General features: G+C 35.4%; 1 protein-coding gene across 1 annotated transcript; it reads left to right on the plus strand.

Moving 5' to 3' along the window:
* Nucleotides 1-255: 255 nt before the first annotated feature.
* Nucleotides 256-1,128, plus strand: LOC145821426 (protein FAR1-RELATED SEQUENCE 5-like). Its single transcript, XM_082917941.1, has one exon. It carries the CDS (start codon nucleotides 256-258, stop codon nucleotides 1,126-1,128), a length of 873 nt encoding a protein of 290 aa, XP_082774067.1.
* Nucleotides 1,129-10,498: the final 9,370 nt, after the last annotated feature.

Here is a 10,498-nt window from a genome sequence, read left to right on the forward strand (position 1 = left end):
TTAAATGAGTTAAGTTTGATAAAATAATAAGTAGAGTCTTATTAAGTAGTAAGTGTTGTTTAAATGACTGATAAGTCAAGTTTAATAAAGTAGTAAGTAGGATATAGACAATCCAAATACCTTGAGGTTGAAGAACGTAAAAGAGAACCAAAACAATTAACTAGAGTTGGTTGTCGTGCATGTTTTCGTATCAAATACAATCGGAGTACTTCCAAATATGAAGTGAATGAATTTTTCAAGGAGCACAATCATTCCATGATAGGGCCTCTTGGTGTTCAATTTCTTCGCTCACACCGGAATGTTACAAGTGCCGACAAGGCACAAGGCAATGCAATGCATCATATTGGTATGAGGACAAGTCACATTATGGACTTTGTTGCACAACAAGCAGGTGGTTATGAGAATGTTGGGTTCATACAGAAGGACATGTACAACCATTTTGGGACTGAGCGTAGAGCGCAAGTTGTCGATGGTGACGCAGAAGGTGCTTTGGCTTACTTATGTGATAAAGAAGAGCAAGATTCAATGTTTTATTATAAATATGATGTAGATAAAGAAAATCGATTAAATAATTTGTTTTGGATTGATGGTAAATCTCGAACAGATTATCTGTATTTTGGTGATGTGTTGATGTTTGATACTACGTATCGGACAAATGCGTGCAACAAACCTTTTGTGATACTACAAGTTGTGAGCAACCACTTTCAAACGACTATTTTTGGGTGTGCACTGTTAGCTTCTGAGACAGTAGAGACATACATTTGGGTGTTAGAGAAATTTCTTGATGCGATGGATCACAAGATGCCTCTGTCCGTAATCACTGACGGGGATAAGGCCATGTGTAGAGCAATCAAAACAGTTATGCCTACTGCTCGACATCGATTATGTAAATGGCATCTTAAAATGAATGCTTTTTCCAATATCCACATAGAGGGATTTCTTCATAGCTTTGAAAAATGCATGTCAATGCAATGTACACAAGAAATGTTTGAATTAGAGTGGAAGAACCTTGTAGACGAGTATGGCCTTCATAATAACAAGTGGATTGCAGATGTATATTGCAAGCGTACTCTATGGGCTGAAGCATACCTCCATGGACATTTCTTTGCTAAGCACGCAACGTTGTGAGAGTATGAATGCATTTTTGAATCGATTCCTAAAGGTGCGCCTAAGGCTCTTTGAATTTGTAAGGGCATATGATAGAGCACTTGCAAGACTTCGCCATAACGAAGCTAAGGCACAATCCGAAACTGAGAATACCATTCCTATTCTTTCTACAGGTATGAAAAGGATTGAAAGACATGCAACTGATATATTTACTCGTGCCATATTTTTCAAATTTCGCGAACAAATAAAATCCGAGAAAGTGTTATTTATGTCAAGAAAAACTGATATAGAAAATATTCACGTATACTATTTGTCTATGTATACACATCCAGAATCCACATGGAATGTACAATATCGACCAAGTGATCATGCCATGAAATGTTCTTGTTTGTATTTTGAATAATGTGGAATTCCATGTTCCCATATAGTATCAATCATGAAAATGGAGCATTTAAAAGAAATTCCCTCTAGCTATATATTACAAAGGTGAACAAAAAATGTCAAGTCTTCCACTTTACTTGGTAAGACCCCTTTTCCAGAATGGGTTACGCAAACAACACGGTTCAGTGCATTGTCAAGTGCATGTACTGAGATGTGCTATTATGCTTCGCACTTAACCAATGGATACGAAGAAGCTAGAGATACAATGACAAAGTTAACATGTCGAATGAAAGATTTGTATGTCCAACATGTTGAAGGAAATGGAACAAAAGGAAAAGCCAATGTTGAAGGGACATGTTTACATTTTGGTGTTGGTGATCCTCCCTTTACAAAGACGAAGGGAAGTTGTTCTATTGCAAATGATAATTTTTCAAAGCCAAGAAAATGTGGTCATTGCAGGTATCTAACAATTTAATTTATCTAGTAAGTGTATTGAATTATAATTAAATTTATATCCTAAGTGTAGTGTGTTTTGTTGCAGAGGTACTGGTCATACGAGGAATAAGTGTCCAAAACTAGAAAATGAGAATATTGATTCTTTTCCTACACAAGATACTTATGTATCAGGGGCAAGCATGTTGCACCAAGAAGGTGGTTTCAATGTCGACCTTACTTTTACTAATAGTGACTACAATATAATGGGATATGGTTCCAATGGGCACCCTACTTTTGTTGGAACTGACTACAATATAATGGGATGCGATTCCAATATCTATCCTAACTTTGTGGTAATAATTTTTTATTTAACTTGTATTCACAAAATTTATGTTTCAGAATTTATTAATTATTAGTTACATTATGTAGGTACGTACATGCTCAGAAACTCCTGACAGCATTTATGGCCGTGTCGTCGTAGGAGGGACAATTGACTTGTCAAAGCGATTGTAACAATCTTCGAGACAATCAAAGCAATCAGCCTTATATTTTGATTTTTTGTGTGACATTACTCGTTTGTGTAAGACTTATATTTATAAGGCATGTAACTTTTTATATGTATAAGACAAATGATAGTGTAAGACTTTTACTATTCTCAAACACAATACTTACCACTATGATTTCATTGATCATATTCATAACAACATAATGGTAAGTAATGTAGTAAGTGGAGTCTATTTTAAGTAGTAGTAAGTGAGGTTTATTTGAGTGGTAAGTCAAACCCAACAAACTGGTAAATAGAGTCTTCTTGACTAGTAAGTATGATTGAATAAAATGGTAAGCCAAGAGTAATGAAGTAGTAAGTGGAGTTTATTTGAGTGGTAGTAAGTAAAGTTTATTTGAATAGTAAATGAAATGTAAAAAGTTGTATGACTTATATCTATAAGGCAATGCTTACTAATTGTTCTTATGCTACTTACCATTTATCAACACAATAATTACCATTACGATTTTATTCACCATGTTCGTAACAACAAAATGGTTTTCCACGAACACATAAACTATTTGGCAAATAGTTTACAAAGTCATCATCACTATCATCAGAGAAGTCTGAAATGTCTGGATCAGAAACTAGCAATAGATCTTCAATGATTGTTGTGATAGCATTGTCACAATCAAAATGAGATTTTTTCTTGGCATATTCAATGTAATGAAATCTATCCAATCTTCGTTGCATCTGTGTATTCTCTCTCTGTAGCCTTGATATGACTGTTGCATCATTGCATGATTTGTTTCTGCATAGTTCAGCTGAACGTGCCCTTGGAACCCGTAGCCCATGCCATCGACAATATATCTCAAGTTCACAACGTTTTTCGAAGAGGTCTTGCCATTGCAAGTTGTTTCTGTCAACATTGACCCTGTGTGGTGGATGATCGTATGCATGACCAACAATTACATGACCCACATTTGATTGCCATGGATCATGTATGAAAAGAGGTTTATTATGGAAGTGACGTTTGGTTCCATACCATGTCTTTCCTAATGGATCAATATAGGAACCTATTGTTGGAGGTGTCTGAAAATCATCATCACTACCATGACTAAATGTAGAGCTAAATGATGCAATATTTTCAAATTTTCCTTTAGGCATTTTGAGTACTTAGGCTTGTAGTGAAGTGTGATGTATACAAGTGAGGTTAAATAAGGGTGTCACATGTGATTTATTAGTATTATTTTAATCATTGTTAATAGTCACATGTGAATAGTCATATGTACTAATGTCATGTCAATCATGTTCAATCATTTGAATGGTCAATAGTCATATGTACTAGTGTCATGATCAATCATTTTCAGTAGTCGCATGTGAATTATATGAGTCACATGTGAATAGTCAAAGAGTAATAAAGTAGTGAGTGGAATTTATTTGAGTGGTAGTAAGCGAGGCTTATTTGAGTGGTAAGTTAAGTCTAATAAACTAGTAAGTATGATTGAATAAAATGGTAAGTAAAGAGTAATAAAGTAGTAAGTGGAGTTTATTTGAGTGGTAGTAAGTGAGGCTTATTTGAGTCATAAGTTAAGTCTAATAAACTAGTAAGTAGAGAGTCTTTTTAACTAGTAAGTAAGATTGAATAAACTGGTAAGCAAAGACTAATAAAGTAGTAAATGAGACTTATTTGAGTAGTAAATTAAGTCTAATAAACTAGTAAGCAGAGTCTTTTTAACTAGTAAGTATGATTGAATAAAATGATAAGTAAAGAGTAATAAAGTAGTAAGTAAAATTTATTTGAATGGTTGTAAGTGAGGCTTATTTGAGTGATAAGTTAAGTCTAATAAACTAGTAAGTAGAGTCTTTTAACTAGTAAGTATGATTGAATAAAATGGTGAGCAAAGAGTAGGAAAGTAGTAAGTGGAGTTTATTTCAGTAGTTGTAAGTGAGACTTATTTGAGTAGTAAAGTTAAGTCTAATAAACTAGTAAGTAGAGTCTTTTTAACTAGTAAGTATGATTGAATAAAATGGTGTGCAAAGAGTAATAAAGTAGTAAGTGGAGTTTATTTGAATGGTTATAAGTGAGACTTATTTGAGTGATAAGTTAAGTCTAATATTAACTAGTAAGTAGAGAGTCTTTTTAACTAGTAAGTAAGATTGAATAAACTGGTAAGCAAAGACTAATACAGTAGTAAGTGGAGTTTATTTGAGTGGTAGTAAGTGAGACTTATTTGAGTAGCAAGTTAAGTCTAATAAACTAGTAAGCAGAGTCTTTTTAACTAGTAAGTATGATTGAATAAAATGGTGAGCAAAGAGTAGGAAAGTAGTAAGTGGAGTTTATTTGAGTAGTAGTAAGTGAGACTTATTTGAGTAGTAAAGTTAAGTCTAATAAACTAGCAAGTAGAGTCTTTTTAACTAGTAAGTATGATTGAATAAAATGGTGTGCAAAGAGTAATAAAGTAGTAAGTGGAGTTTATTTGAGTGGTTGTAAGTGAGGCTTATTTGAGTGATAAGTTAAGTCTAATAAACTAGTAAGCAGAGTCTTTTTAACTAGTAAGTATGATTCAATAAAATGGTGAGCAAAGAGTAAGAAAGTAGTAAGTGGAGTTTATTTGAGTGGTAGTAAGTGAGGCTTATTTGAGTGATAAGTTAAGTCTAATAAACTAGTAAGTAGAGTCTTTTTAACTAGTAAGTAAGATTAAATAAAATGGTAAGTAAAGAGTAATAAAGTAGTAAGTGGAGTTTATTTGAATGGTAGTAAGTGAGACTTATTTGAGTAATAAAGTCTAATAAACTAGTAAGTAGAGTCTTTTTAACTAGTAAGTATGATTGAATAAAATGGTAAGCAAAAGTAATAAAATAGTAAGTGAAATTTATTTGAGTGGTAGTAAGTGAGACTTATTTGAATGGTAAGTTAAGTCTAATAAACTAGTAAGTAGAGTCTTTTTAACTAGTAAGTATGATTGAATAAAATAGTAAGCAAAGAGTAATAAAGTACTAAGTGGAATTTATTTGAGTGGTAGTAAGTGAGGCTTATTTGAGTGATAAGTTAAGTCTAATAAACTAGTAAGTAGAGTCTTTTTAAGTAGTAACTATGGTTGAATAAAATGGTAAGCAAAGAGTAATAAAGTAGTAAGTGAAATTTATTTGAGTAGTAGTATGTGAGACTTATTTGAGTGGTAAGTTAAGTCTAATAAACTAGTAAGTAGAGTCTTTTTAACTAGTAAGTATGATTGAATAAAATGGTAAGTAAAGAATAATGAAATAGTAAATGGAGTCATTGAAGTATAATAAAGTGGTCAGTCATAATTAATTCAAACCCTGCCCATGTACAATCCAAATCCAAATTACTAAAAAATGAAAAAAATCATACGACTAAAATCCATTTGCTCTACATCCTCCCCAAAACAAATTCAGTTGAAATTCACATAATTCAAGTATGAACATGCAACAACATCAATGATACATGACAATTATCTATCGCAAGCCAATTCTATCACTCTTGACCCAATTTTATTGTTTGCATCTCGAACTAAGCCCAGTGCTAATCTTTGTCTAGCATCCCACGAGTCAAATTGAAACAAACAAGCTTCGAAATCAATAAATTACACCAATTCAAAATACTTGATGACGTGCATTCCACAATCATAGCCATTACTTTGTTGTGGAAGCCATTCAAGTGTTCTAATTGGAAACTCGGTGATTTTATTTGTATATGCATTCTTGTACTGAATTCCCAATAAGTCATGTAATACTTCAACCTGTTATTTACATAACTAATTAGTAGGAAAACATGCAATACAAAATACAAATAACAACATTGTACAAGGATGTATACCACTTTTTTTACTTGAGTTGGCCGAGTTCTACTTCTTCTTGATATATACGGATCAAGGATATATACCACTTGTTGTCGCATGTATACCACACACATATACCAATGTTCACCCGCATCATTAATTAGAATGTACACCTATATTAAATTAATAATCAACACTATCATATTCATTAACATATTAAACAAAAGTAAAGTGAGATAATAACCAACCAATACCCTTTCACATGATTCAATTTTTCCCGTGTACCGTTTTGTTCCAAAATAAGACTTGAGCATGTTTGGCTTATGAACCTTGTGTTGCAAAATATGTTGCTACAACTCATAAAAATTAGTATAAATATCAATAACACAAACTACGTAGTCAAATGCTTTTAATTATAAAATGCATAAGTAAATTACCGAAAAATATGTAGGTAGATACCACGCTGGATATTTCACATCTGGGATACAATCCTTTTGCTTTAATGTAAATTGCAAAGCAACTAAAGTAATTATCTAAGAAACAACAACTCATCAATAAATGCAATTATCTTGTACATTATAAATTCATTTGTGCAATGGTTTACTACTTACTTGACCATCAAGCCAACAACCATGATCTAATGTCCATATGTTTTTGCGCGTTCCATGTTGAATGTGGGGATATATTTTCTGAGTACCAACACATGGCAAGGTGACGCCGACGTGTCAGCCGAGGTGCCACGTGTCTTGGTCGTTGTACCGAGGTCCTCTCGGCTAGGCCGAGGTTGCCTCCGAAGATATCGGAATCCGAGATAAGCGGATAAGGGACAAGAGTCCTAGAATGAAGAGGGAACTCAACTTGGATATGGACAAGAGTCCTAAATTGGGAGAAGACTTCAGTTTGGGTAAAGATAAGACTCTTAGAGAGTTTATCCTTATCCCACTGGGAGTCCCAGATTAGCAGTAATCCTAAGTCCATTAGGGCCAGGCTCCTTTTGGAACTAGGATTGTATTGGCTATAAAAGAGAGGCACCCCCATGGGTCTAAGGTATGCTTTTTGATACTCAAGCTTGTGAGTTTAGTACTTGATTTATCTTTGAGAGATATACTGACTTGATCGTCGGAGTACCCCCGGGTGGTCGAAACCACCGCAGGATTCTTATATTTCTGTTGCAGGTCAATCAGGTGCCATCTATTCTGCTAGTGCTCTCCAGCTGGTTACTAAGCGGGCAGTGTGGTCGGAAAATCACCCACACAATTTGGCGCCGTCTGTGGGAAAGAAAGAAGAATAGATGGCCAATGACAGACAAAAGAATCAGACTGGAGACAACGCTCCTGTCGGGAATGGGAGATCTATCAACCTCGACGTTGAAGGGGACAATAGTAACACAGAAACTCGTGACCAAAGACAACAAATCGAAGGAACAAAGACGACCTCCAGGTATGGAAGGTTAGATACCTGCGGAGGAACGAAAACCCTTCCAGAAGAGATGCAAAGACAGGGGGCATGAGTGCTCCCAAGGAGATAACATTCAAGTATAGAAGAACTCATCTTGAGTGAGCAGATCCCGGATTCCAGATCATGGATCCCGGATCCGAGAAGACATGATCTCAGCCTAGACAAGTAAGCCCAAGAAGACGAGAGCTCAACCTAAGTGAGCAAATCCAAGATTCCAGAAGATAAGATCTCGGCACCTGAGTCCGAGAAGAGAAGAGCACAATGAGCAGATCTCAGATCCCAGAAGATAAAAAGGAAACACACAAGATCAGACTAAAGTTGGCCAGAATTGAGAAGTATACTAAGGCCGAGGAGGACATGCCGGGAACAAAGGCGTCGAAACAAGAAAAGAGAAACGGCTCGCCGATGCGAGGCCGAAAATCAAACTCAGGTTGGAGCCAAGTAAGATCAATAGAGAAACCAAGGCCGACAACCTCGGCTTGAATTAAACCTCGGCGACAAGGTCGAAGCTACATGTATGATGAGAACCCAAGTGGATTTTAAGTTCACACTGGGAGGCAGAGAGAAGAAGAGTGCGTTTACCACTTGTTGAAATTTGTAGCAATTTACAAGTTGGTTAAACCAATATGATGCTTAACTGAAGTTAAGCCGAGATAATGCTTAACCGAAGTTAAGCCCAGATGATATTTAACCGAAGTTAAACCGAGACGATGCTTAACCGAAGTTAAGCCGAGATGATTCATTATCTTCACTTGTTGAAATTTGTAGCAATTTACAAGTTGGAGTTAAGCTGATTCCTTATCTTCACTTGTTGAAATTTGTAGCAATTTACAAGTGAAGTTAAGCCGAGATTATTCCTTATCTTCGCTTGTTGAAATTTGTAGCAATTTACAAGTCGAAGTTAAGCTGAGATTATTCCTTATCTTCACTTGTTGAAATTTGTAGCAATTTACAAGTTGGAGTTAAGCTGATTCCTTATCTTCACTTGTTGAAATTTGTAGCAATTTACAAGTGAAGTTAAACCGAGATTATTCCTTATTTTCACTTGTTGAAATTTGTAGCAATTTACAAGTCGAAGTTAAGCCGAGATTATTCCTTATCTTCACTTGTTGAAATTTATAGCAATTTACAAGTTGGAGTTAAGCTGATTCCTTATCTTCACTTGTTGAAATTTGTAGCAATTTACAAGTTGAAGTTAAGCCGAGATTACTGTTTCTCTTCGCTTGTTGAAATTTGTAGCAATTTACAAGCCGAAGTAAAGCCGATGTTATTGGTTAAACACTTGTAGAAATTTACAAGTTGGTTAACCCGAAGAAGATTCTTAACACTTGTTGAAATTTGTAGCAATTTACAAGATGACGTTAAGCCGACATATGATCATCCGTTGAAATTTGCAACAATTTACAGGTTGAAGTAAAAGCTAAGTATATTGTTTAAACACTTGTTGAAATTTGTAGCAATTTACAAGTAGATCATTATTTAACACTTGTTATAACTCAAGGAAAGTTTATAGGTTGAAATTAAAACAGTATGTGTTTTATATCTGTTGGAATTTATGCAAAGTTTACAAGACAAGTTATTGCTGAGGTAAATCATCAGTTTGTATACCCGAGGTATGTCACCCCGAGAAGGTTGCATAAAGAAGGAAGAGCATACTAAAGACACGCAAAATATTTTAAGTATAGAATCATGCAAAGGCAGTCAAGAAAAGACAAAGGCATAAGCATTCAGAGAAGGAAAGTTGCATTAGATATTCAAGAACAAGGAGGCACATCGGCCATATGCGGAGCTTACATTGTCTAAAAAAACAAAAAGGTACAAGAGTACAAGCGACAAAAAAGGAAAAACTTCAAAAACTGAGATGATGCTTAACCGAAGTTAAGCCGAGATTATGTTCAACCAAAAGTTAAACGGAGATGATGCTTAAACCGAAGCTAAGCCGAGATGATGTTTAAACCGAAGTTAAAGCGAAATGATGTTTAACACTTGTTGAAATTCTGAGAGTGCACAAAGTTAAATGTCGGCAAAAGATTCGCCGGAGTTAAACGTCGTTTTGATTAGAACAGAACCACTAAGTGCACGCCAGAAATGGTGACCAGAATTGTGAAAGGAATAAATGTTTCAAGAAACAGCGATGATAGTTTGCAAAGGCCAAGAGAAAGAGGGTCTAAAGGGGGTGCATTAAATACCAGAAGTTTTAATACATTGGTGAAAGCAGAACACATCAGGTCTGTGACTACGGCACGAAGCCAACTTCCCTAATGTGATCCTTAGTACAACTTATGTTCACATTAGGGGCAGGGAGAAGGTGCAGGGGGAAGGAATGATAATTAAGGAGCAAGGAATGTTAACACTTGTTGAAATTTTTAAGCAAATTACAATATGAGTTAACCCAAGATTATGAAGTCTACCACTTGTTGAAATTTGTAGCAATTTACAAGTTTGGTATAGCTGAGATAAACACTGAAAGACGTGTCCGAGATATGATCATCTGAGATGACCAACTAGCTTGTTAAGAGATGAGAAGGTTGGCAAGTACAAAAATGAAGACCTTAAAGAACTAGGGACTGAAAGCAATAACGTCGGACTGATCTGCTTCGACAGACGACGATGGTTCAACCTCGGCAGTCAGTCGGAGGAGCTTCTCTACCGTTACCTCGGCATCAATTTCAAGAAAGAAGCAAACTACTCGGCATTAGCAGCAGGTTGTGTCTCACCCCCAGAAGACAGTTGGAAAGAACTTCTCAGCAGCCTTCTCAGCCACGAGCTCAGCATCAATCTCCTGAAGAGTCTGATCAAAGCTTTTCTCGGCGATTGGCACCTCGGCATT

Source organism: Camellia sinensis, chromosome 3, assembly GCF_055761805.1.
Source record: "Camellia sinensis isolate YWXY chromosome 3, ASM5576180v1, whole genome shotgun sequence".
NCBI classification, from domain to species: Eukaryota; Viridiplantae; Streptophyta; class Magnoliopsida; order Ericales; family Theaceae; genus Camellia; species Camellia sinensis.

What these genes read in the sequence shown, in the direction of transcription:
- LOC145821426 (XM_082917941.1), top strand. Translation starts at nt 256, where the DNA reads ATGATAGGGCCTCTTGGTGTTCAATTTCTTCGCTCACACCGGAATGTT.